We start from the raw sequence: 27,717 nt of genomic DNA on the forward strand, positions 1-27,717 counted from the left end.
AGTAACATCGCACATCACAGCAATTTGTATGTTAAGCAAAAAATTACAAGTCACTGCAAAACGCCTATATGGCATAGAGCCAAATTCCATTATTCTCCCTTTCACACAAGAACATGTCAAACACCTCATTCAAACCAATCTAGAAATGCAACTTCTATTACAAAATTTTACAGGCAATTAGATAACCATCTCCCCAAACATAAACTTCTTGTTAGCCTTAACTTATTGCCATGTACAAATCAACCGTTCGCTATGTCATGTTCCAAACCTATCCCAGAAGCTCCAATAATGTTCACAAACGCTAATAAAACCCACAGTGTCACACTTTTAAAACAAAAAGGCCAACCTAACAAAATAAATAAAAGTCCTCACGATGACTCAGTATAGCATGGTGAGCTGTTCGCAATCTGTCTCGCCTTTTTCCACAACCAAAACATTCCATTAAATATATTCACCGACAGTGCCTATGCAGCGCAAATCGCACGCACATTGCCCCTTGCTCTGTCTTACATGTTAAAAAACACCATTAGATCATATATTATGCTTCACACAGATGCTACTAGAAAATAAAAAATACCCCTGGTACATACAACATATTTGAGCACACACTAACCTCCCTGGACACCTTATGTGTAGTAACCAGCAAGCAGATGCCATTCTCATACTCGCTACTCCCCTCATTGATCAAGCGTGCATACTACAGTCTAAATTCCATATGTCAGCCCAATCACTCCACCGCCTATTCCTGTCCTTAACACAACAACAATGTAAACATCTAAGGTGTACATGCAATACCTGCAGTCCCTTACTACCACTTGAACCGCTGCAGCCCGAAGGAGTAAATCCTCGAGAATTACACCCCAATGCTATCTAGCAAGTAGATATCACACACATCCCATTTTTTAGTAAGCAAAAATATGCGCATGTAATAATAAATACATTTCTCATTACACCTATGCCACTGCTCTCGCAAGTAAACGTGCACAACATGCCATTACTGCAATACTACACGCTATTTTACACATGGATGTGCCGTGAACCATTAAAACAAACAATAGCCCTTGTTACACGTCTTCTGAGTTTCAACAATTTTGCACTCAATGGCACATCACACACACCACTGGCATCCCCTGCAACCCACAGGGCCAGGCCATTGTAGAGCGCACCAATGCTACTCTCAAAAACCAAATTAAAAAACAAAAAGAGGAATACTCAGGAAAAATACCAACAAGTAGCATACTCACTGAAGCTCTACTAACTATGGATTATTTTTCTTTCAACTCTGCGGGTCTCTCCCCAGCTGCAATACATGGGGGAGGTTTGCGCACAGCCCCCACCCCTTTACCGTTAGTGCGCTGGAAAGACCCCCTATCCAACCTATGGAAAGAACCTCATCCCCTCTTAACACAAGGGCGAGGGTTTGCTTGTGTTTTTCCAGAAAATGCAGAACAACCCATTTGGCTGCCCAGCAGACTCGTCCGATCTATCCCAGCCGATCAATGCCCCAATGGCCACAATAACAGCGCCTCCTGCTCCAGCACCACCGACGGAATCACCAGCCATACGAGAAACTCGTAAAGAAATTGCATGCCTCTCCATTGATGTCCAATCCAGCGGAGGCAGCCCAATGAGACGACCACGTCGATGGTGAGTTCGAGGGTCACTGGCACATCCTATTACCTGGGGAGACATTAAAACGCTCTGCCAACAAGCCCAAGAAATTGCTCCTAGCCCATGCTCGCCTGACCAACTATTCCTGCTTATGTGTGCCATCATATCAACTAACTCAAGTCAAGCTCACGGGCAGCAACTTTGGACTGCAGTACGACATCCGCCTCTTCTCATACCCATAGACACAGACGCTCCACAGTTTCCAGCTGCGTTCGCCAGTGATTGCACCCTCGGCTTGCCATGTCTCAGTGAACCTATAATATCAAAAAAATGGAATGGTTCACTGAACAGCTCTTTAGAACATATCCTCAGGTTTACCGTGCAAAACAGAACCACTGAAAGAGATAAAGACTGGGTTCAACTTCTATCCATCTCTCTTGGGGACTTTGTAGAAAATAAAAATAGTAAAAGAAGCTATAATGAATGAAATGGCTCTTTTATTGGTCTCACCAGTCATTTTCCTGTCACCAATATGAACTGGACCGATCTCCATTCCAGCACATCAAGGCCACTCAGCCGGCTTTGGGTACATTGCCTGTACCAATTCCTCAGAATTCCTTCCTCCAAAATATCTGAGCTTCCTCCCTGGGCCAATTGCATCCCCACGAGACCTCCATACGGCAAAATTACACCGACTCTCTGGGCCACAGGCCCAAGCATAGAGAAAGACACGCTAACCTACGCGAGTTGCAACCCTCGACTAGTGCTAAGAACGATTCTTGGACGATGGACACTTTGTGGCGAAAATGCCTGCATGGACTTGCATCCTTTCATTGCTATAAACTCTACCTTAACCAACAGAACATGGAAAACATTAAGGCATTAAATGGAACTTGGGAGGGAAATCTTAACATAATTAGCATAAACACTCGCATTATACTACGCGAGTATGCTTCACCCTACCTTTTCTGTTTACTGTTAGCACCAGTGAGTCCTTTCAGTGCTATAACTCCTCCAGCTGCTGCGATATCACCAACTGCTGGAACAGCTCAGCCTTCCCCTATGCTATCCCCGTGCGCATCCCCACGTTACTGTGGGTGCCTATAAACGCTACTGACTGGGAAGGTCCCTTTAAATATCATAACTCATAAACAAATCCGCTCCAAAAGAGCCATTGGCCTTGTTGTTGCTGTAATTATGGCCATCGTCACCAGCCTACCAGCATAGGCACAGGCGTAGCAGCCCTCATCCAAACTACTCCCACTGCAGCCACTCTAAACCAGCTGGCTGAAAGAACAGCCACCACATTTGACACGCAGTCTCTCATTAATAATCATATCCACGGTGCCTTACTTAACCTCCAGCAACAAATAGATCTCTTAGAAGAAGAAATGTATATGCTTTGGCAGCTTACTCATACCCCTGTGACCAGTGGTTCCCATCCATATGCGTTACCCCAATTCCTGTTACTAATGTTTCGCTTGCCCGGTAGCAACTCAGAACCCATCTACTTGGTCCCTGGAACCAACAATTCCTCAACCTCACCCAATTATTAACATCTCAAATCTTATCTATTAACAACACCCGAGCCTCTGGAATAGACACATCTTTACTAGCTGCAATGTTAGAACGCCTTCGGTCCCTCCTATCACTTCCCAACATTCTGATATGGCTTATAATAGGAATCTTTATGGTCATTATATGTATTATCTATCAATGTATCAACAAAAAACTTCATGCTTTATCCCAAAGAACAGAAGAACTAAAACTAGTACAATTGGCTTTAATAAATAACAGAGGGGGAAATGTGGGTAGAGCTGCTGAGACCTTCAGTCTCGCTGTGCTAGGCACCGCCAGATAAGCAAACGCTCAGGCGTACACGCTTTAGGGCACACCCTAAAGATGGCGCACCGGCAGAGAGTGGAAGCGATCAAGCGCCACCCTCCTGCCTCCGTCTGTTGGCATACAGTCCAATTAAAAATTTACACAAAGAGCAACACTGCGCTAGCGCCAATAGCTAACTGACACCCCACCATTTATTCTATATAAGCCGCTGATGCTGCGCAATAAAGTAGATTCATGTCCTGAACCGGTCTCCGGAGTGTGTTTATCTCCGTCGTCCTCACCCCAGCGGGTAACCGAGTTCTACATATCCACCTACCATCTATCCATCTACCTATCATCCATTTATCTATCTATCTATCTATCTATCTATCTATCTATCTATCTATCTATCTATCTATCATTTATCACAGTTTATGCTGTTACCTCCAATTCTAGTCCAATACGATAGGGTTCATTATAGTCCTGCTTATTTCCATCTTGATAACTTTCTTTTCTGACACTAAAAACCTTGGCTCCCATTATTCTTAATATATTTATTTATTCCCTTAATGCTATAATACACTGAAAGTGGTTTTAAAACTAGAGAGCAATTGTCATACCACTGCCATACACTGTGAAAAACAAACTTAACCAGCTTTCACAGCCACACCGCCGTGAAAAACAAATTTACCACTATAGTTTGATATTTACTTAAAATTCTTTTTGTCTTTAGTTTGAGGATATGTAGTTGAAATATAGTTTTTCTTCTTTGGTGTTGTTATGAATAACATTTTAATACAGTTAGGTTCATTTGCTTTTCATTCCATTTTAGGATTTGCCCCCTCCTTGCTATTTTTTGTTATTATTTTTGGGGTATATGAAACAACATGGTTAAAAAGGCAAAACTATACAGAAAGGTGTACTCAGGGCAGTGTCACTTCCCCTCCCTTCCACCCTTTTTCCACCCCCCGTCCTTTCCCCCCTGTTTCTGTTCACCCCACTGTAGGGAGCCAATCTCATCAGGTTTTGGTTTATCTTTTCCAGGTGCTTATTTTTGTAAAAATAAGCATATATATATGAATATTTTCTTATTTCTCCTTCTTTTTTACCCAAAAGGTTTAAGTCCCTAAATACCCTTTTGAACTTCACTTTTCTTGGTTAACAGTTTATCCTAGAAATCACTCCCTATCAGTTCATATAGATCTTCCATATTTTTTTTTCAGTTTCATAGTAGTCCACCTTGTGGCTGTACCATTCTTTTTGTTTACACTTTCTATGTGTTTGTTTGTTTTTCCAGTAGTATCCATGGCTACGATTTCTTACAGAGAAAAGATACAAAGAAGAGCCGGCAAAGGGAAAAGGCACATAAGGGAAATCACAGGGAATATACCTTCTATGTTTAAGCATTTTGGTAGCTTCCAATTATTTGCAATTTTAAACAGTACTTCCGTGAATAAACTTGTACATATGTATTTGTTGGAAATCTGTTTTCAGGGTAAATTCCTTGACATGGAATTGTTTGGTCAAAAGGTAAACACTCACGTCATTTGGTTAGATATTGCCTAATTCTGCTCCACCAGCACTATGTCAATTTGCATTTCCATGGCAATTATAAAAGTTCCTGTTTCCCCGTGGCCTTGCCAATAAAATGGTTGTCAAGCTTTTCAATTTTTTGCCAATCTGATAGGTAAAAAACGGTATCTCAGAGTAATTTCAATTTGCCTTTTCCTATTACAAGTCAGGTTAGGGAAATGGACTTGGCCCAGTGGTTAGGGCGTCCGTCTACCACATGGGAGGCCCGCGGTTCAAACCCCGGGCCTCCTTGACCCGTGTGGAGCTGGCCCATGCACAGTGCTGATGTGCGCAAGGAGTGCCCTGCCACGCAGGGGTGTCACCCACGTAGGGAAGCCCCACGCGCAAGGAGTGCACTGGTAAGGATAGCCGTCCAGCGCTAAAGAAAGTGCAGCCTGCCCAGGAATGGGGCCGCCCACGCTTCCCATGCCGCTGACGACAACAGAAGCGGACAAAGTAACAAGACGCAGCAAACAGACACAGAGAACAGACAACCGGGGTGGGGGTGGGGATTAAATAAATAAATCTTAAAAAAAAAAATAAAGTCAGGTTAAACATTTTTTCATGTTTAAGGGCCATTTTTATATACATATTTTCTGGGAGAGTTCCTGTTCATGTTTTTTGCCCATTTTTCTATTAGATTTCTGGTTTTATTTCTCTCCGTTTTTTGGTATTTTATGTATTAGAAATATTAGACCTTTGATATGTGGCAAATATTTTCTCTTAGTTTTTTGTCTTTTGGCCTTGTGGTGTTTTTTGTCATGCAAAATTTTATTATTATGATGATGATGTTTTTTCAAGGGATGAAATATGTGAACTCAATTTTAATGATGCTGCCTACCATCTACTTTCCTTATCTGTTTGATCCTGTGATTAATTTGCAGTTTACTAGTCGGGGTCACCAATATCTGTCGTGATAATAATTAGATTTTTTTTTACCCTTACAGGTACCAAGCATTTCTGTGTTTTGCGTGTATTGACACATTCATTCCTCCGAGCAATCTTGTGAGCTAGTTATTAATATTATCTTGCTATTAAAGAGGAGAAAACTGGGTCCAGAGACTAGGCCATTCACCAAAGTTCACATAGCTACTAAGTGAAAGCGCTGAGATTGGTGCCCGGCAGCCTGGCGGCAGAGTCCACCCCCTTCACTAATACTGCAGCGCTGTTAAAATGTGATTAGGGATTGGGCGGATTTTGATCACAGTGGTATTGTTTGGTGCTACCTAATCCTACCTAAAATCTTTGCCCTAAACCCATAAAAACTAGGCATTCAGAAAGACATGAATTTTATGTGAGCCTGCTGATAATATTTTGAATCTATTTTTTTATTTCCTACTGACAGTACAATAATTTTCTTAAGTATTTTTATTTTATAAATTTAATTTTCTTATTTTTTATTTACTTACACTCCATATCCACCGAACATTCACTCCCCCTTCTCCCCCTTTCCTCTTTCCTCTGGGAACCTCTAACCTACTTTCTGTCTCTGCCTATTGGCTATTCTAGACATCTCTCAAGTGACATCATGCAACATTTGTCCTTATGTGTCTGGCTTATTTCACTGAGCATAATGCTTTTGAGGTTCTTCGTGTTGTAGCATGTCTTATTATTATTATTATTTTTATTTGGTTGCGTCATCCCCTTTTAAGTGCGTCGCTTGGTGGCTAGGGGGCCTGCCCCTGGCCATACCTTTTTTCTTTTTTTTATCAGGAGGTCCCAGGGATTGAACCCAGGTCCTCCATATAGTAAACGGGAGCTCAATTGTGTGAGCCACAGCCACTTATCTGCAGCATGTCTTATAACTTCATTATTTTTTATGGCCAAATAATATTCCACTGTGTGAATGTACCACAGATGGTTTATCCATTCATTAGTTGATGGACATGAGTTGTTTCCACTTTTCGGTTACCACAGAGAATGCTGTTGTGAGCACTGGTGTACAAATATCTGTTCGAGACCCTCTTTTCATGTTCTTGGATATATACCTAGAAGTGGAATAGCTGGGTCATATGGCATTATTATTTCTATTATTCATAAATTTAAAAATTTATCAATCTTTTGTTGCCTCTGGATCTTGGGTCATAGTTAGAAAAGTTTTTGCCACACTCAAGTCAAAGAGATAGCCCCCATGAATCTGTAGTGCTCTTATTTCATTATTTACATTTTGATCTCTGCCTCATTTGGAGTTTATTCTTCAGCATTGTAAGCATCACGGATCTAGTTTTTCTCTTTCCAAGTGGCTGCCTGGCTATTTGGACACTATTAATCACAAAGTCTACTTTAACCCAGTGATTTCTGTATATATCCTCCCCCTCCCCCAGATGGCTCCCTTGCTAGTTGTTTTTGCTTGTTGTCTGTCTGCTCCTTCTTTAGGAGGGACCAGAACCAAACCCAGGACCTCCCATGTGGGGAGGTGGCGCCCAACTGCTTGAGCCACATCTGCCCCCTGCTCGTTTGTTCTTTTACTTGCTGTCTGCTCGTTGTCTGCTTGTTGTTTTTGCTCATTGTCTTCTCATTTTTGCTCGATGGCCTCTCATTTGAGTCTGCTCATTGTTTTCTCCTTCTTTAGGAGGCATGGGAACCAAACGCAGGACCTCCCATGTAGGAGGCAGGTGCCCAACTACTCAAGCCACATCCACTCCCTCTATAGTATGCTTTAATATCTGGTCAAGCACTAGACCCTCCCTCATAGCTTTTCTTTATTTTCAGTTTCCTAGCTATTTTTACATGTTTATTTTTTCCATATTAATTTTGGTATCAATTTGTTTAGCTCTAGGGGAAAAAAAGTGTTGTTATTTTTATTGGGATTGCAAATTAAATTTATACATTAACTTGGGGAGAACTGACAATTTTATGATGTTGACACATCCTTTCCAAGAACAAAAGATGTGTCACCATTTGTTCATATTTATTGTTGTGTCTTTCAGGAGTGTTTCGGAGCTTTCCTTATAGATTTTGAACATTTCTGGTTAAATTTATTGTCAAGTATTTTATCTTCTTTGTTGCTGCTGTTAAGTGAGTTTTGTCTACCATTATATACTCTTCCTGGTTATTGTTATCATTTGTGAAGGCTAGTGATTTCTGTATGTTAATTTTATATCTTGCTGCCTTATGAATTCTTTTATTCAGTTGAAATTATCATATAATAGACTATAGGATATATAGTATATTCTAAAATATACTATATATACTATACTATCATTTCCCATATTCTATATCCATAGCGTATATAGTATTATCTCATAGACCATCACAGCACCTGCAAATACAGGTTTTAAACAAATCAATTTTATTGATACATATTAATAAAGCATACAATTCATCCAAAGTGTACATTCAATGGTATTTGGTATAATCGCATAGTTGTGCATTCATCACTTCAATATTAGAGCATTTTCATTTCTTCAATAATAATTATTATAATAACATAGAGATAGTTCTACTATTTTTTTTTTCTTCTAATTCTAATTCTAATGCCTCTAATTGATTTCTTTTTCCTAATTCCATGGGTTATACCTCTTGAGTGAGTTAGCCCAACAGTTTTATTCCATTTTAAACCCAGCCTAACCGCAGGCCCATGCCCGCCAGGCCCGGGCTCTGGGAAGGGGGACTTGCCCGCGCGGGGCGGCTGGAGGAGGGGGCCGCTGTGCGACCTTCCCCCGCGTCCCGACGCACCCCGCAGTCGCCCACTCTGTTGGCCTCTCTCTGTCCGTCGGGTTCGCCGGCCCAGAGCAGGCGAGGGCCTTTTTGTCCCGTGAAACCGGCTCCTGCTTGGGGAGGCTCCTGCCTCAGAGGCGGTCAGAGGCGGAGGCCCCCGGGGCCAGGCAGGGGTCGGGCCACTTCCTCCCACCCAGAAGGGTAGGGACCCGAGGGAGCCAGGGGCACGAGATGCTGCCGCCTGCTGCCCCAGGCTGGAACTGCGCCCCCTTTGAGCCGAGCAGAGCCGGCACCTATTGGTCTTTTGTTTTTAAGGGTGATTTATCCGCCCCCCGCACCCCCCACCCCTTTGTTCTTGGAAAGGATGCGTCAACATCATAATATCATAAAATTGTCCATTCATTGTTTGTTCTGTGTCTGCTTCTATTCTCATTAGGCGGCTTGGGGAACCCATCCTGGCACCTTCCAGAGTGGGACAGAGGTGATCATTCTCTTAGGCCTCCTCGGTTCCCTTATCTGCTGCATGTCTTATTATCTCTTCTCTGTCTCTTTTTGTTGTGTCATCTGGCTGTGCCAGCTCTCCACGTGGGCCAGCGTTCCTGCACCAGGCAGCACTTGTGTGTGGGGCAGTGCTCTGCACAGGTAGCACTTGCACAGGCCAGCATTCTGCATGGGCCAGCTGGCCAAATGGGCCGGCCTGCCTTCACCAGGAGGTCCTGGGCATTGAACCCTGGACCTCCTATATGGTAAATGGGAGCCCAACTGCTTGAGCCTCATCCACTTCCCCTTATTGGTCTTAATTAGCCCTAGAACCCTGAGCATGAATCTAGAAGGGAGATTTTTGGGGTTTTTTGCCTTCCACCACCTCAACGGAGGACTCTTAATCTGTTTAGGATCTTACAAGGCCTTCTGGGCTCCAGAATCTAAACCCTGATAGAGCTCAAAAGATATTGATCTAGCTCCAATTCTAATCCTGGGGTCTGAGAAACATGTTGCTGGAAGGATAAAAGAATGAAAGGGAAAGGAAAACGAATTCCTAATGTGTGCCAGACTTTTTAATACAGTGATTTAAAAAATCTTTTCAATAACCTTGTGAAGCTGATACTGTTACAGATCAGAAAACTGAGGCCTAAAGAAATGTTCAAGGATGATTTCTTTAATAGGTAAAATCATGATGCTCATACACATATAAAATGGACACATGTCAAAGATTTTATTTAACTTATTAACTAGTGGAGGAACCAATAAGATGTAAAAAAATCTGGCTCAAAGGTGAATCCAAAGACACATACAAGTAGGTAATCAGGAATGCTAAGATGAATTTGTTGATAGATGCAAAACTGGTCACTGCCCACAGGGTAATTATTAATTGCATCTTCATTGTACAAAATTGATTTGCATCCTCACAGACAAGAATCATTTGTATTGTTCTCAGTTTTCTACAACCCACAGAGTTGCAAAATAACCTAAAAACAATTGAAAGGAGATCTCTCTAGAATCAGATAGCCCCTGGAAGGGATCTTTAGACAGTCTATAGCAAAATTAAGTAATGCCCTTGAGATTTCATCACAAGTAAGTAGAAGATCTGGAATTCAAAGCCAAACCTATCTGTCCCCACATGTTCAGTTCTTTCCACTGTACCAAGTAGCTTTTAGACTGCTTTTCAGCGGAGGTTTGTGGTATTGATCACATATCACCTCACTGAGTTGAAATCCCTGGTCTCAGGAATCTCCGTCAGAACCTACAGCAACTTTCCAAAGGAAAAGAATCCATCGCTGGCAGTCTTGCCTGAGTCTCCTCCCACATGCACGTGTTCCCACAGAGACTTGGGCATTGTGGGGCGTGGCGCTTGGTCCAGTCCTGGGAAAATGGTAGTAGAGTCCCAAGAATCCTGCCACATCCTGTTCCTTGGAATGTTGAAGAGATGGCTGCAGCCCAGGGTCAGGTCAGGTCTTTGCTTTGGGATTTACAGGGCGCTGGTACAGCCGAATCATACCTTCCTGGTGCAGCTGCTTCCAGAGGGCTCTCTCTAACTTGAAGTCATGGTTTATGTAAAAGACCACTGGTTTCCACGTCTTATCATAGTAGTGATCCGAGAAGCGCTCGTGGCCCTCAGTGATAAAGCCATAGGCACTCACCTGCGTGAGGTTGGAGGAGACACAGGGCCAGCGAGTTGACTCCCAGGCTTCTCTTGGGGTAACTCCCTTTGTCCTGGCTCCACCCATAGGGGTCTGGGTGCAAGTCCCCTAGGTGCATATGCATGCACCCACACTCACCACCACTCCCTGCCCCAGGGGTAGCGTACCGCCTAGCCATTGTCCTATGCTGAGCACACGAGGACTAGTCCTAGAGCTGTTTCTCCAGGTACCGCTGCTCCTGCAGCAGAGCCTTACCTGGTCACAGAGCTGAAGGGCAGTCAGCAGCAGGAGGGCCCCAGTGGTGGGGCGGTATAGTCTCCAGTGTGTAGTGTCCAGGTTCTTAGACCTCAGAAACCTGGGGATACAGAGACCCCAGCTGTCAGGAGATGGCAAGGCTGACAGGGGCCTGGCCCCACCACGTGCTTTCTGCTCTCACCTGTTTTTCAAGTACCGGAGCAAGTCTGGGTGCAGCAACAGGTATCTGTCCATTTGCAAGGCTTCCCGAAAAGCTTCCTGGGGCCTTTGCCTGTGGTCAGGAATGGGTCGTTCAGGCTCACTCCTCTGTCCGTCCCTCGCGTGGACCGAGTCAGGGCCAGGGCATGACTAGTAAAGTCCCCTACCTCCAGCTGATAGCTGAGGCTTTTCCTACCTGTCCCACCCATCACAGCCCTCCCTATGCAGCTCACTAAGGGTGGGGTGGTGGGTACCTGAACCAGAAAAGGCTCTTTCTCTTCATAGTCTGATTCAGAAGCAGAGCTTCCAGCCAATCAAAGTCCCGGGCGCCTTCCAGGAAGTGCAGGTAGCGGATGTCCTAAGGATCAAGGACAGAGGGTCCTGGAGGACCACCTTCAGGACCACGGGGTGGAGGGGCCCAGCTCGGGCTCTAGGCTGCCCACTTCCTCTTCTCTGGCCTGGCCTGGCTGTCCTTCCTGCCCTCGCCCCCTCATGAGCACAGCCGGGACCAGCCACAGACCACACACACAAGGTGCCCCTCTCCTGTCCTCACCTGTGCACTCCCTTTCCCAGAGTCTCCATGTGACCAGGCCCATTCCCCTTTGCTCACCTTGCCCAGAGGCACATGTTGGAAACCCCGATGGCCCAATATAAGCAGTGACTGGGTCAGGGAGAAGGCAGTGAAGCCGTAGAAGGACGTCCGAGTGCCCACGTCCTGCTCATAGCCTTTAATGACAGCTCCGCTCAGTCTAGCCCAGAAAGACAAAATCAGACATGGCCTGTGAGCAGAGGAGGGAGCCACGGGGGGCTGGGGTGAGGACAGGGAGGCCGAATGGGGGAGGCAGCAGTTGAATGCTGACAACCTCTGGGAGTTCCACCTTCCAGCTCCAGGCAGTGGAGGCATGGCGTGTCCAGGTGTGCAGGCACGGGCTGGGGAGGGGAGCTTGCCTGGGGCAGCTCACCTGAACACGTAGTCATGGCTGTCTATCTCCTGGCCCATTCGGGAGTTGTTCAGGATGCCGCCGTTGCCCACCACAGCACAGCTGACACACTTGGGGGACCCAGCAGGGAGGCTGGCCAGGAGCAGCTGCTGCTGGGGTACTGGAGGGAACTGGGTCACGACCTTCTCCACCACTGGAATAGGGGAGAGGTCTCTCCTAGAGCTCTGGAAGGGACCCGGAGCCCTGCCCATCATATTTCCCAACTCTGGTGGCCCCCCAGGGAAGGGGCAGACCGGAGACAAAAGCCAGCTGTCCTCCTCTAGAACACATGTGCCTTCCCCGGGGGCAAGAACTCACTAGAGTAGTTGAGCTCCATGAAGCCAAAGGGTGGTGCAAAGTGTTCCAGGCGGTCCCACTCACTCTGGTTGAAGTGTTTGGAGTCCAGGAAGAGGGTGAGGTTGGGCAGAAAGCGGTTCTGGAGCCACTGTGACTTGGAGGCCTTGACCTTCACGGAGTTGGGGCAGGTCTGTATGCAGGAGGACGGAGTCAGGCTGGGAGAGACCCAGGAGGCCATGGACCAGGGCCGGGGGCACAGAAAGCAGACCCTGCCATCTTCTCCATCCTATTCTCAAGTCTGCTGCCCTGTGCGAGGAACAGAATACCCTGCGAATGTGCTGTGCTTCCGTGTGCAGTGGGGTGTGCAAGGGGGCAAACGTGTGTAAATGTACTTATTTTGGATACTCTCTCCTCCTTGTGGAGGGAGCATAGGGAGGACTGTGTGTGTGGATATTGGCTCAGGCTGGTTTTCTAGAGTTTGCAAGAGAGTAAATCTTGTGGAATTGGCTCTGCAGTGAAGGCAAGGATTCCTAGGGCTTCGGGCTGGGCCCCAGGCTGGGTGCTCCTGTCTGTTAGTCCCTGCCCCTCAACCACCCCGAGGGTAGGATTCAAGCATCAAGCCCCGGAGCAGGTCACATTCTCTCATCCCACTTGCGGCTTCTCCAGGCCTTTTTTAGGGGCTCTGGGTAGACCCAGGACAGGACCCTTCCCTCTTTCCTGTATGTGCTGGCCAGGATTTGGGGGCCTGCCCACTCTTTTTGTTTTTTGTTTTTCTTTCTCCATTAAATGTACTGGATACCTATAAATTTTTTTCTTTTTTTGAATGCCCCCTCTTCTTCCTCATTATGGCCACCAGGGGAAAGAAGGATGGGACAAAAGCAGTGTAGGGCTGAGCATGGGATGGGATGAGGCAAAGCCAAGAAGTGGTGCCTGGAGGTGGAGACATGGTGGAGGGGCTTGAGAGCAGGTAGGTGACAGGCTGGGGGGAAGGGGTGACAAAAACTCACCGTCTGTAGGCCCCCCACTTCTAAGCTATAGTTTTCCTCAAAGTCCCACCGGGGCTCAGACTTGAAGTTGATGGCCTTCAGTTTCTGGACTCCTGGTGTGGTGGGTCTCTGGAAAGGGGTAGAAGGAGGGGTGGCCTGAGCTTTCTGCTTGGGTGTTTGAGCCTCCACCTTCACTTTGGCTTTGGCTTTTGTTTTGGTCTCGATGGAGGTTCTCTTTTCCTGGACGGCTGCTGGAGTCGTTTCTTCCTTCCTACGTCCCAGTGACACCGTTCCTGTGGTGGCCACCATCTTGTCCTGACTCTTTGGAGTGAGTGGCTTTGCTGAGGTCTCTCTGTTGTCCTGATGCCTCGTTAACTCTGTCCTTTTGGTTGTCAGCTTCTTGTTTTGGGTCCCCCTTCCTTGGCTTGTCTTCAGGGACAGGGCCTCTGTCCTGACAGTGGTCACCCCCTTGCCTTGACTTGTTGGTGACAGCATCTCCACCCTGATTTTCTCCTTTTCCCGACTCTCTGGCAGCATTGTCTTTGCTGTGGTGGTCACTTGGCCCTGCCCCTCTGCCGGTGCCTCTACTGTCGAGGACCACTTGGTCTTTGCTGTCCTGTGCTCTCTGGCAGTGAGGGTAGTGGTCTTGAACCACATGTCAGGTGTACTGTTCCCTCGCAGGGACTCTACATGGGCAGTTATCCTCCTTCCCAGTGTCTGGAAGTTAGCCTTTTGTAGTGACCCTGGAGACCTTTCTTTAAATTTCACTATATCTTGATACCTAGGGACAAAGACAACTTTTGATTGTGAAAACAGGCCAGAAGGCTTTATTTGTTCTAGTATTTTCTCTTGTGTCATAGGCAGACTTCAAACCAGTTTCCATAGGGGGTGAAGGAGAGGGGTATCATCATTCACTACTACTGCCTCTGGCAAAGGGTTTGGAAACTTAACCTCTGACCAATAAAGGAGGCTTGGCAATAGCATGGAGTTTGAGATGCCACTACAGGGTGCTAAGATGGGAGATGAAATGCTTGCCAATGCTCCACCTTGCTTCCTGTGCTTGCCCCCATGTGGCTCCTGGCACACACACTGTCATTCCAGATTGTGAGTTCTAGAACAAGCATTTGTGACCCTGGTCCTGTCACGTACTATCGATCTGACTAGGTTGACTCTCTCTCTCTCTCTCTCTCTCTTTTTTTTAGATGAATTGTAGGTTATAAAGGTAACCTTCTTTATAAGGAAGTGAAAAAGACACATTCATGTCAAGACCTGCAACTGCCAATTTTGCTTTTGAAAGAGCTGCCTTAGTGATTTACTTCAAATGCTATCATGAGTCAAAACTTCCTTAAAAACAAACCCTTACTTGTTGGTATTGCTAGGAAAAAATATACACGTGTATTCAAATATTTGTTGACAGCCCACTCTGTTTGTCACGTCTCCTGTTAGATCCTGGGGATCACAGATGAAGAGGCGTGCTTCCCGGCCATAAGCAACAGAATCTATAGTGTGGGGTCAGTCATGTGAACACGTAATTACAGTGCAGCAAAACATGGGTCACCCTGGGCTGAGGAAGTGTGAGATTGGTGGGAGCTTGAGGGAAGGAAGGGGTCTGTGTCCGCAGTGGAAGTGAGGAAGGCAGGCTTCCTGGAGGAGCTTCTCCTTAAAAGAAGTTTAGGAGTGAGGAAGAGGCACATTCAGGTCCAGGAGCGTGGGAACACACAGAGTGTCGGGGCTGTTCAGTATTTACAAAGCACGTGGTGTGGGCATGGGCGCTGTGGGGCAGGAGGCAAACCCATTCAGGCAGGCAGGTTTGCAGTATAGGTCAGACTAAGGAGTTTAGACTTTAGCTCTTGTCCAGAAGGAGCAACTAATTCATTTCTCAAGGGGGAGATGGGGAGGGAGTGGAGGATGCAGTTGGGTTTCCTTTCTAGAACACTTTTGCTAGCAGCAGTACAGGAAAGATTCAAGGTGATTGGTCTGCCTTCCAGCACTCAAATCTTTTTGGGGTCCAGCCATTGAATTTAGTTTCTTTTCCTTTTCTTTTCTACTTTTATGTGAGGCTGTCAGAAGCATCACCTAATTTGTGCAACTTAATATCAGGTATTCTACCAAGAAGAGCTTGGATCCTCTGCTCTGCATGGTTCTTTACCTGGATCTCATGGTGGAGTCCCTGTGTGAAACAGGTTTTTTGGGGGGATTCCTGGAATCCTCAGGAAAAAGAATCTACTGGTCCTAGGCACTAGCCAGATGGATTTCCAGGGGTTCTTAACGCCAGCTCCCTCCTCTGCCCTAACACCTTTGGTCCTACTTGTCCCTCTGTCCATCTGTGCCATTCTTATTGTAAGCTACATATGACAGACTTACTGAAAAAGAGCATGAAAAAGAGCATGACAGACCTGGCTGAGAGTCCTAGCCTGTCCAGTAATTAGCAGGTATGACTGGGTAGGGGTAACCAACACAACTCTCAGTTGTTAGATATGTAAAGTGGGCCATTGCCTTTGCTTTAGAGAGAGGTCTGCCATGAACATCAGTTATCAACCGTGCATAGCACCCTGCACAGAACAGGTCCTCAACACATAGATGCTCCCTCCCTTCTCACCTCCAAATTGAGGTCCTTTGTTCTCAGACATTCCTGATCTCTCACATACAAACTGGAGATCCAGTCCTAGTAGCAAACTCCTCTGGTTCCTTCTTTGACTTCCATCCACCACCCACCTCATCTCTTATTCATTTGTTTATCCAGCACGTTTATTGAGCACCTCCTATGAGCTTGACATTGAACTTGTGTCTGGGGCCTCAGTGAGTTGCTAAACCAGATGCACCCCTCCTCCCATGGAGCCTGAGATCTAGAGGGGACATCCAATAATCACTCGAGTAAACGTCAAGTCATAACTAGGAGACGTGCCGGGAAAGAGTGATTGTGGAGGGGTGCAGAAGTGTGGCCTGACCCAACTCTATGTCCTTTATAATGTTGATGCTACAGCTGGACCAGCCATCGAATAAGCCATGGTTGTTGGGTCATATTGTTCTCAGCAATGCTATCTCTTTCTTAAATTATGAACTCCTAAGAAGCAGAAATCCTTCTTATGTAGCCCTGGTTACCATACCTGTCATGTGGCTGGGTCATATCAGTGCTCTCTAAAGGTTTTCCAAGCCTAAAAGGAAATGGACAGAAAGAAAAGCAGAATAGAATTTAAAATATGTGCAAAGCAGTCAACATTTCATTTAACAAACGTTTGTTAAATGCCCACCTATGCAGGCCCCTTCCCTGGAGCTGTGGCCTAGCTGCCCCTCTTGGTTGATTCTGTATTTCCTGCCTTCCTCCAGCCCCAGGGAATTTGCTCAGGTTCTCAAGGAGGGTACTCTCTGATCTAATCTTGAAGTTGAGCCATGATCTAAATTCTGTTAGGGTTGTTGGGGAAGGGCCAGCAGTGGTGTCCTTGCTCCTTACCTCCCAGGGGCCTTTCCTCCTTGGCATAGACGCTTTTTTTTAAAAAATTTTTAAAATTTTAATTGAAGTATATCATTCATAACATGCATAAACAATAAGTGTAAAGATTGTGAACTTACAAAATAACCATATATAACATCACACAGGGGTCTCATACATCACCCCTCCACCAACTCTTTGCGTTGTTATGAAACATTTGTTACAAACTATGCAAGAGCATTGTCAAAATATTATTACCAACTATAGTCCTTATCTTACATTTGGTGTATTTTTCCCCCAACCCATACTATTTTTTTAAAACATATTTTTGTTACAGATATTGGCACAGACACTTTTTAACTGACCTTATATAGAAAAGGTCTCTGCCTTTGTTACATGAATCAAAGAAACAACTGGATGAGGGGTATTTCAGCCCAGAAAGGAGAAAAAGGTCAGGGGGTAGCTGGCCGTGGAGCATCCTGGAAAGGTGACTAACAAGGACACCCTTCAAGCCCTTATTCTTTTTTCTTTTTTTTTTTTTTTAAAGTGGTTTTTAAAAAAAATTATTTATTTATTATTTTTTAAAAAAATTACATTATGAAAAATATGAGGTCCCATTCAACCCCACCGCCCCCGCCCCACACTCCCCCCACAGCAACACTCTCTCCCATCATCGTGATACATCCATTGCACCTGGTAAGTTCATCTCTGAGCATCACTGCACCCCATAGTCAATGGTCCACATCATAGCCCAGACTCTCTCACGTTCCATCCAGTGGGCCCTGGGGGGATCTATAATGTCCCGTAATTGTCCGTGAAGCACTATCCAGGACAACTCCACGTCCCGAAAACGCCTCCACATCTCATCTCTTCCTCCCGTTCCCCACACCCAGCAGCCACCATGGCTACCGTTTCCACACCCATTCCACATTTTCTCTGTGGACATTGGATTGGTTGTGTCCATTGCACATCTATGTCAAGTGAGGGCTTAGATTCCATATGGGTACTGGATGCACTCCTCCTGCTTCCAGTTGTAGACACTCTAGGCTCCATGTTGTGGTGGCCTTATTCTTTTTTCAATTAAGGATACTGGGTGTCTCATGGAACCCAAGAGCAGGAAGTGGTTGGCCTCTAGAAGGGCCGGAACCAAGAGTTGCCCTCCAGGACTTTGCCTCTGGGCTGACAGCTGCTCCTCTTGGAATCTAGTTTCTTCTCTCTTCTTTCCCTCCTGGCAAAACAACTTCCTCTGCCCTTCAGCCCACATGGTGATAGAAGATGACCACTCCACTGGCTGTTGACTTTCTTTACTCCCTATTCTTAATTCTTAGGAGTGGGCCAGAGGTCTGAGTCACACAGTACACGCATCCTGGGCTCACCCTGCACATGGGAGGAGGACAGTTTCTTGAGAAAGAGGGGGCTGTTAGCCCATGAGCTGGGCAGACACCTCTCCAAAGTACCCATTATGACAAAATACCACTTAGTGCAGAGTGGAAAACCTGAACTAGTCAAGAATATGTCCTTGATCTCTTCCTTCGATGTTTACTTGGTAGACAGGCTTGAGGGCTGTGCGGGTGGGGATGGTAGAGAAGGAGGGTTACTCAATTCCTCTTTGACCTGATAATTCAGCTTAAGCGCCAAACTTGCATGTGCCCAGCTGCGAACAGCTCTTGTTACTCAGCTAAGCCTCTTGGCTCTTCTCTGGAATCCTGACCAGAGGCAAGAGTGGTCCAGTGATTCCCTGAAAGGCTATTGTTCCTACAGAGGCTACGATTTATTAATGACATTTAATTTTTACAGGAAGTCTTGGCAATGATGCAGGTAGTGACAAAATTATGTAATTAAGTTTCATTTCAATTCCCTGTAATTAAATGCACCTGTGACTACTAGGGATGGGGTGTTTATGTAGGCATGTCCTTATTCAAATGTGCAAACTGTGTCCAGCTGCCAAATGCATTTCAGACCTTGTGTGTAGTCCTGAACATATACCCCGTGGTCAGGAACAGGGAAGATTTTTAAAATTTTATTTTATTAAGGGCTAGTAGTCCAGAGGGACGGAAAAATCCATCGCAATCATACTCAAGTAAAAAGCAGCTTAATTTTGTAATTCTGACCTGTTTAGGGAAGTAAATAAAACTATAAAATGCTGCACCTGCTCTTAAAAATAAGTTTATCATTAACAGGGATCATACAGCTCTATTCAATAAATGAAACAAAATAATAATTATCTGGCATCCCTCCTCCCTTGATATTCTTAAGTACACATCACTGAGGAGAGCCTGGAAGTAAAGGAATGGCAAAAGGCTCAAAGTCCAGGAACCGCCACTGCTGTGAACCCACCCAGTCTTCAGCAGGAAGTCGGTGAGAGAGCTGTGAATTCCCAAGAACATGGTACTCAGATAATGCAAAGGAAGTTGACCAGGATGTTGAAGAGGGTGCCAAAACTGAAATTTGGTGACAATACCCTCTAATCAAATGGCACTAATAAAGCTAGTAGAAATAGAAGATGATTTCATAGAGGATAAAAAAACAGCTGAGAATCCTCTTTGATTCCCTAAATAATTTTGCATGTGGACTTCTGCATTCTATAGCCCAGAGACTGGGAAAGGCTCCAGGTCAGTTGTACCTGGCCATGAGTGAATGGCAGGTCACCCGAGTCGTCCTCTTGAGCTGCCTGACTCTCGCTCAACAACCCCAGCCATCACCTTTACTGCTCAGTCCTGCATTTCATTTTGAACCCTGGGCTGGGACCTGCTTTCTTCTTCCAGGTTCTGCATTTGGTCCTGCCGGCTTCCATTCAGCCTCTCTTTGAAAAGAGGAGCAAATCCCTGGTCTCTGTGACAGTGCCTTTCCTCCCTGCCTGCCAAGAAGCCCTTCTGCCTTACGGGGCTCTTGCAACCAGCACCCTACTTAGCTAGCTCCGGCCTGGAGGGTTTCCAAAACCCTTTCCGTAGGCTGTGGATCCCAGAACTGGAGAGATGCTCTTCCAGCCACCCTTAGGTGCTTGATCACCTCTTCAGGTCTCTAGTCCTATCTGAAATGGAAACCAGCTGTGGTGCTTTTCTTTTCAAACTTCGGAGTTTCTTTCCCCTATGAAATCCTGAAAGTTTTTTGCATGTGAAAGAATGATTTATGTTTTAGAAATTTACATTGAAACTTTAGATGTATCTACAAGTTGCCTAGATGGATAGAAGTTGCACAGTTGCTTTGATTCTCTTTGTATGCTGGAGAAAAGTGAAGATTCAGGATTTTCTTACTAGTCAATGTTCCTTACTTCCCCCGCCACCCCCCACCCCATCAAAGCCAGTTTTGTTCATTTGTTTGCTTTATATATATATATATATTTTTTATTACAGAAGTTGTGAACTTACAAAACAACCATACATGTGTGGAATTCCCATACAACACCCTTCAACAACACACCACACCATTGTAGAACATTTGATTATGAGATAATATCATCAGACTACTACCACTAACTATGGTCCATTGCTTGCTTTGGTTTTGTTTGTTTTATTTCCAGCCAGTTAAGTCTTTTTTTTTTTTTTAAATATTTATTTATTATTATTATTTTTAATTACATTTTAAAAAATATATGAGGTCCCATTCAACCCCACCGCCCCCGCCCCCCACTCCCCCCACAGCAACACTCTCTCCCATCATCGTGATACATCCATTGCACCTGGTAAGTTCATCTCTGAGCATCACTGCACCCCATAGTCAATGGTCCACATCATAGCCCAGACTCTCTCACGTTCCATCCAGTGGGCCCTGGGGGGATCTACAGTGTCCCGTAATTGTCCGTGAAGCACTATCCAGGAAACTCCACGTCCCGAAAACGCCTCCACATCTCATCTCTTCCTCCCGTTCCCCACACCCAGCAGCCCCCATGGCTACCGTTCCCACACCCATTCCACATTTTCTCTGTGGACATTGGATTGGTTGTGTCCATTGCACACCTATGTCAAGTGAGGGCTTAGATTCCACATGGGTACTGGATGCACCAGTTAAGTCTTAATGGGCGTAGTATATAATGGAAACTGCAGAGAGAAAATTCGATGGAAAACTGAGTAAGTCACTGCCCAATCAAATTTCCCAAGGCTCGCTTCTGGACAGAGGAGTCACAGCCTTCTCTGAGTTGCTGCTCCCCTTGCTGAGCTCACTGTGGACTGGCATGACGATGCTGGCTTGAAATTTAGAAGTTTCCGTCCCTAGAATAAGTGAAGACATGCACAAGCACTGGGAGCTCTGGACCCCGGGTATGAGTACTGCCATGACAGCTGAGGAGGAGAGGGTGGTGGGTGGCACCAAGCTAACCAGGTGAGGAAATGTTTAAACGAAACAATGGCAGGTACAGATCAAGAATGACAGACACAGAAAGAGGTCTGTGACTCAGTGGCTAGGAAATTTCACTCCCAAGCCAAGGCTGGTAAAAGCAGAGCTGATTTTTATATTTTTACTGAATCTCCTGTGGGGATAATCACACCTGGGTATAAAACGGGGTTCAGCGGTTATCCCAAGTTCACGTGACATTTCTACCTAGTGTTTTTGAAATAACGAGCTTTAGGGAAAAAATAATTCTCTCCTTCACTCCAAAATGTCTTCTATTGGGAAAAGAGAAAGAGGAAAGGAAACAGAGTGGACATCTACCCCTGTGCTCCACCGGCACAGGAGCAGCTCCCCCAGTACCTATGCAGAATCCACAGCCACGGCAGCCACAGCACCTGCAGGGTCAGGTGTTCATAGTTTCTGCTTCCTGCAGACACAGGGAGCTAGTGGCGCAAGCTGACCCAGTCTTCTGCAAGGTGACACGAGGGGCAGCCCATCGGTGTGTTGCAGTCGTCACTTTCTGTACCAGGTCAATTAGTGTCCCCTAAATCCATGTTCACCTGGAACCTCGTCATGGGACCACGTTTAGAAATTGGGTCTTTGCTGATGTAAGTAAGATGAATCCTACCGGATTAGGGTGGGCCCTAAGTCCAGTGCCTGGTGTGCTTATAGGAGGAGGAGAGGAAGCAGGCATGGAGGGAAGGAGGCCAGGTGACAGAGGCAGAAATAGGTGCGGTCCTGCCCCAAGCCCAGGGAGAGGAAGGAAGCGTTTGCTTTTAGAGACTGCGAGGTACTATGGCCCTGTCAACCCTTTGATTTCAGACTCCTGACCTCCCAGCTGCGAGAGAATAAATGTCAGTTGTTTTCAGCTTTGTGGTCATTTGTTGGCAGCCACAGGAGATCGGCCACCTACCCATGACTTAACCTCTTGAGCTCCACTGGCCATGTTCAAGTTGTTGGAAGTGTTGAACTTGAGTCAGAGAGAAAACTAATTTCTTGGCACTGGCAAATGGGCAATGAAGCATATTACTGGGGTGGAAAGAAGGCTGATTTGAGTTCTAGTCCAGCCCTGACAAGCTGTGTGATCTTGGGCTAGGTATGGAAACTTTGAGCCTCTGTTTCCTCATCTGTTAAATTTAATACCTATCTTACAAAATTGTTGTGAGGGTTTTACAGGTCAGTGTGTTAAAAGTGCTTTGCTCTACAGCTGTAGGCTAGTCCAACTGGGTCAGGGGTTAATGTTTCCCACCAGTGCCTCTCTGGGTTCATATGCCCAGAGGTGAAAACCTAAAAGGATTGCAGGCTTCAAGGCTACAGGCAAATAGTGCTGACGCATTTGTGTTTGTCTTAAGATGGTAGGAGAGGTGGCCCATACTGTAGGTTTGAATCACTAGAATTATCTTTATTTAGAGAATACGTTTCCCTGGGGTCTCGTTCACAGGAAGCAGGCCACTCAAACCTCTAAACTACATCCGCTCCAGTAGAGTAGTCTTTAAATCCCTCCTCTCCACGTCCCCACCTACCCTGGCGGTCTGGCCCAGCGGCTCTACGGGGTCCCCACCTTTCCCTCCTGTTCCCGCTCCCAGCACACGCGCCTGCTCAGGGTCTTGGAAACCACTGCTTGGCCTGAACCGTCCTCCCTACCGGCACGCCACCCAGGGATCCCTTGACAGAGAAATCTGCACCAAGCGCACATTTAGTCAAGTTACACCCTTGCTCTAAATTTTTCATAGCAGTTGAATAAAGTTTAAACTTTTTGACCTGTTATTTAAGGCATCTAATTCATTCTTTCATCAACAAGCATTTATAAATCACCTCTTCTGTGTCCTGCTCAAAGTACTAGGGAGATGAAACAACTAGGACAGCTCCTACCAAAAAGAAGTTCAGAGTTCAGCAGAGCACCAGCCCCGCCACCAAGTCTGGGTTAATGACACTAGGTCATTATGGATCTGAAAGAGGGAGGCGGAGGGCCGGATGCCCTCAGCCTGGTATCACGGTGGACAGAGTGGACTCTGGCGCCAGCTCTACTGGGTGTGAGCTCTAGGACCAGTGTCTCCTTGAGCAAGTTCCCTCGCTCTCTTATCTGTAAAAGGGCTGGTGACAACAATGATACTTTCTGCCCAAATGGCTTGGTATGGGATCAGTAACCATGAACTTCTTAGACCGGTTCCTGACATACTGCAGCCATATCAGTGCCCATGAACTTGACTGCCCACCAGTCTCCTGCTTTTTCCCATTTCCGCACCATTGCGTGCTCTGCTTCCTCAGCTGCTGAAGTGTGACGCGACTTTCAAGGCCTTCTGCACACGCCATCAGCTCTGATGTTTATCTTCCCTGCTCGGAATTCATCTTTTCCTTTTGCTCCCATAGCACTTGTCACATTTTACTTTATTTCAGTTATTTATTAAGAATAATGTCACACACATTATTTTACTTTGTATATAGCCACCTTCTCCATTTGAGTTTAAGTCCCTTCAGAGTCAGGAGCCAAGTGCCATAAGTTCAAATTTCCAGTTTGCTACTTCCTGGCTGGGTGGAATTAGGCAAGACACTTAGCCTTTTTGAACCTCATAGGCTTCATTTTTGAAAAAAAAATACTACTACTAAGCTTGGACAACAATTGTGAAAACAAAAAATAACACATGAAAAGCTAGAGCACAGGTTATTATTTGGAACTCTCCTGCAGCTCTGACATGTCAGATATGTCATAATGACATGTCATCAAAGTGCAAAAACCACCTTGATAATGGCTCTCATAAACCATAGTCAACAATAGAAGTTGGCATTTTACGATTTGGTTTAATTTCTGATTTACCTCTCATCCTCTGCCCACACAACAATGGGGAAAAGTGAGAGCCTACCAGTCGCTAAAGCTTAACATTCAGTCCCTTTCGCTTCTCTCTCTCCACCCGCCATCTTCAAAATATCCCTTGGTCTTCCGGTTTTCCTCCTCTTCCTATTCCCACTGCTACAATCTTTGGCCAGATCTTCACCTTGTTTCAATGGTCAGAGTCGCCTCCAACTGCGCTCCTCCGCTTGCCCCCTCCAGCCTCTCCCTTTGTGCCAGGACAGTCTGCTTGGGGAAGCTGTCCAGGCCCTCTGGGGGGTCCTCTTTGACCCCTCCTCCCTCCAGTTCATCCCCTGCGCTCTGACAGACTAAAGGTTTTAGGACAAAACACTGCTTTCCTGCGGCCACCGCCCTGCCCCAAAGCCTTTTGCAGCCACCCCTGGCCCCACCCTTCTTCACTGCCCTTCCTCTGCTCCCAACGTAAATCCTTTGTTCCTGCCAGTCGTGTCCTCCCGCAGCTCAGCAAGGATGACACACTGATTTGAGGTCTGCTTCCTTGTTGGCACCGTCCGCATTTCTCTAAATACTCATCTAAGCCATGCCTGTCTCTCAAGCTGCTGTGTTCTCTCTGAAGCCTTTCCTCTAGGGATCTCTCTACCCTCGTAGCACCCACTGTCTCTCTGATTTGTTTTGGAATTTAAATTATGTCCATGATTTATGGAGCCGCCTCAATTTGTGCCCCCTTTCCTATCACTTAACAGTAACTTTGATAGTTTCCATAACATCACAGCCTCTTTAAATTATTAAAAACCATTCTAAAAAAATTACAAGAAAGATCATATACACATACACACACACACACACACACATTCACAATAATCCAAGCTCCAGCTCCAGTGCCCTATAGGATTCAAGGCTCTTCTCCTTTTCCCTGGCTCGGCCAGGCTACTGCTAAGACCCTGGCTGCCGGGGGGGACTGGGCTCGGGGAGCTTAGGGGAGTGGGAGGGAAGGGACCCCAAGAATCATGGTCAGGCACTGAACAAACCCCCTCCTTTTCCAAGGTCTAGTACTACTTAAATGACCACCCCCCTGGGAACTGTGTGTCCCCTGCTGGACAGTCTTCATGTCCCTAAGCACTTTCCTGGGTTGGCTGTTCCATTAACTTAGCCCCACCCGCTAAGGGAGCCGTTCTAGGGCTCGGGTCCCTCCACAGAACTGCAGGAAGTGCGGAGCAACTCTCCCACAGACCCCGGGGCTGGGAAGACCTGGGAGGGGACGGTGGGGCGCCCACACTTCTCGCAGGCATTTCTTCAAAAATTTCTAGACCAAAACAGCTATCAGTCTACTTCCTTAGCTCCAGGACAGGCCGCACCTGCTGCAGCCGGAGACAAAGGCTCCCCAGGATTCTCCCGCAGCCCCTCCCCTTCCCAAGGGTTTCACCGGAGGACTGCCATCCTCCCAGCCGCTCTGCTTCCTCATGGTCTGACCTAAACTAGATTGAACTGAGTTTTCATCAGTTGTAATCAAGAGTTCGAACAAATAAGAATTCATATTCACACCATTGTCAAAAATATAGATTTCTGATGAGTTAACTAACCTAAAAGAGCAAAAAAAATGAAGATATTAGTAGAAAATGTGATAGAAAATGTGTGTAATCTTGGAGTGGGACAGGCTTTCCTAAAACATCCATGAAATCTAGGTATCATAAAGGAAAAGAAAGACAGATTTTATCTGTATGACATAAGACTCTCCAAACAAAGTAAAATGAAACAAGAATCAAACTGGAGAAAATATTTGAAGTATTTTAACATATATGAGAGAAAAGGGTTAAAATCTCTAATATACAAAAAATATACAAAAATCTATACAAATCTCTACAAAAATACAAAATACAAATTTATACAAAAACATACAAAAATATTTTAATAGAAAGCAAAAAATATATGAACAGATGATTCACAGAAAAAATGCAAATGATTCATAAACTTGAAAGATCCTTAAAATGAGAGATGCAAATTAAAAAGAGGAAACACACCTTGGCCTATCAGATGAATAAACCTTAAAAACATGGACAATATCCAGGGTTGCAGTAGCCTTTCCAGAGGGCAGTTTGATGGTATCCATCAACAATTTAATGTGAACATATCCATTGTCTTGTCAATTCCACTTCTGGAAATCTGCCTTACAGAGCTGCTTACACAAGTACAGAAAAGTATATGAAAAAGGAGCGTCAACCCAAGTGGCAATCGGTAAAACTGGTTAAATCAATGATATCCATTCTAGAATTGTTTTGCTGCTATTAAAAAGAAGGACGCAAATCTGTATGTTCCAATGTGGAAGGATGTTCATGACAGTGTTGATGGAAAAAGTCAGCCTGTGGAACACTATGTATTGCCTGAAGTGGTGTGTGTGTGTGTGATTTAAGGACTTGTATAGCATAAAGGTAATGAGCACAGGCTGTAGAATCAAAAGGCCTGGGTTCAAATTCTAGCCTGCTCCTTACTTGAGGCACAGTGATGTTGGGCTGGGTCTCAGCAGCCTCATAATAGTGAGAATGAAATGAGTTAATGTACGCAAAGCATTTAGAATAGCGCCTGGCCCACAGTGCCATAGAAATGTTAGCGACAATCATGAGACAACAAATATACGAACAGTCAAGTATTAAGGAGTGAGGTGAGGAGACCCTTGCTTCTTGCTTCACCTTTCGGTGTTTTTTTTAACTTTATGAGAACAGCTATTATTTTCAAATTTTAAGAGCAGTAAAACAAAATCATAGGAAAAAGATAAGAAAAGAAAAAAAAGGGGTCCTCTCACTGCTGGAGACGTGTTCATTTTGTGAGCAGTGATCTGCAAGGCTCTCTGGAAAGATCAGTCAGAAGTTAAGCTGCCTCCCTAAGTGGGAGATCTCGCATTTTACTGACAAACTTTGCAGGGTGTGTGTGATTTGAAAATGAGTGAAATACTCTGGATAAATCTTTTTCTTTAGGACATAGGAATTGACATGTGAGAGCTAACCCTGAGCTGCTCTTATTACTCACAGCCCCACAGGGGAAAACAGTTTTGCTTTCTGCCTCAGCCTCTGGAGACCCGTTCAATACTTCTCAAGCTCCTGCCTCCACTTCCTCTCTAGTGCAGCCACACGGGCACCTCCGTCTCTGCTGCCATGTCCTCCCTTTGACCTTCCTTCCCTGTGGTTTCTGATAACATTCCGGATCGCTGGCAACCCTACATGGACACAGAGGCTCCTTGGGCTTGCCCCAGCCTCCCCGGGGCTACCGTTTCTCAGTCTCCTCCGCTGAGATGGGAGGAATGTCCAAGGGCAGGCACTTACCTGGCAGGCCTGGTGCTAGGCTCCTTAATGAAGGAGGGCAGGAAGGAGAAGAGGACCAGGATCAGCACCGCCAAAAGCAAGGGCCATTGGGCAGTCCGGCCCAGGTGACAGAGTCTCCGCAGGCAGGACCTCATGGTGGTGGGGAGGCCCCACAGAAGATTTCCACATGTCCTGGGGCTTTGATGTAGACAGCAGGTAGTTCCACTGCTCGGGTTTCCCGGCCAGGGAGTGCACACCCTTTGTCGTAAGGAGAGAACTGGTGACTGCTGAGTGTGTCAGTCTTTGCCAGGGAAAGGAGGAGCCGCCTTTGCTGCTTTATG

General features: G+C 45.8%; 1 protein-coding gene and 1 long non-coding RNA gene across 7 annotated transcripts in view; one reads left to right on the top strand and one right to left on the bottom strand.

Moving 5' to 3' along the window:
- LOC101415362 (uncharacterized) overlaps positions 1-27,717 on the top strand; it is a 70,683-nt gene that overhangs the window by 21,824 nt on the left and 21,142 nt on the right. For 4 of the 5 annotated variants that reach the window (XR_011646950.1, XR_009182546.1, XR_011646951.1 and 1 more), the window contains one exon: positions 1,439-3,694. The exons of the other annotated variant lie outside the window; for it this stretch is intronic. This is a non-coding gene — a long non-coding RNA (uncharacterized lncRNA). Of the gene's footprint in view, positions 1-1,438; positions 3,695-27,717 lie in introns of those variants that run through there. 5 annotated transcript variants of the gene reach the window in all.
- On the bottom strand, positions 9,803-27,716 carry ST6GALNAC1 (ST6 N-acetylgalactosaminide alpha-2,6-sialyltransferase 1). Of its 2 annotated transcripts, none has more exons than XM_071210824.1 (10): positions 27,398-27,716; positions 16,629-16,676; positions 13,543-14,302; positions 12,620-12,725; positions 12,221-12,392; positions 11,869-12,007; positions 11,513-11,616; positions 11,242-11,331; positions 11,061-11,160; positions 9,803-10,805 (listed from the first exon to the last, which is right to left on the bottom strand). In XM_071210824.1, the coding sequence occupies exons 1-10, from the start codon at positions 27,529-27,531 to the stop codon at positions 10,614-10,616; spliced, it is 1,845 nt and encodes a 614-aa protein (XP_071066925.1). In that variant the 5' UTR covers positions 27,532-27,716; the 3' UTR covers positions 9,803-10,613. The 2 variants fall into 2 exon arrangements, with proteins under 2 accessions (XP_071066925.1, XP_004454516.2); XM_004454459.5 differs by having other exon boundaries at positions 12,557-12,725; positions 27,398-27,715.

This window comes from Dasypus novemcinctus, chromosome 21, assembly GCF_030445035.2.
Source record: "Dasypus novemcinctus isolate mDasNov1 chromosome 21, mDasNov1.1.hap2, whole genome shotgun sequence".
Lineage (NCBI taxonomy): Eukaryota > Metazoa > Chordata > Mammalia > Cingulata > Dasypodidae > Dasypus > Dasypus novemcinctus.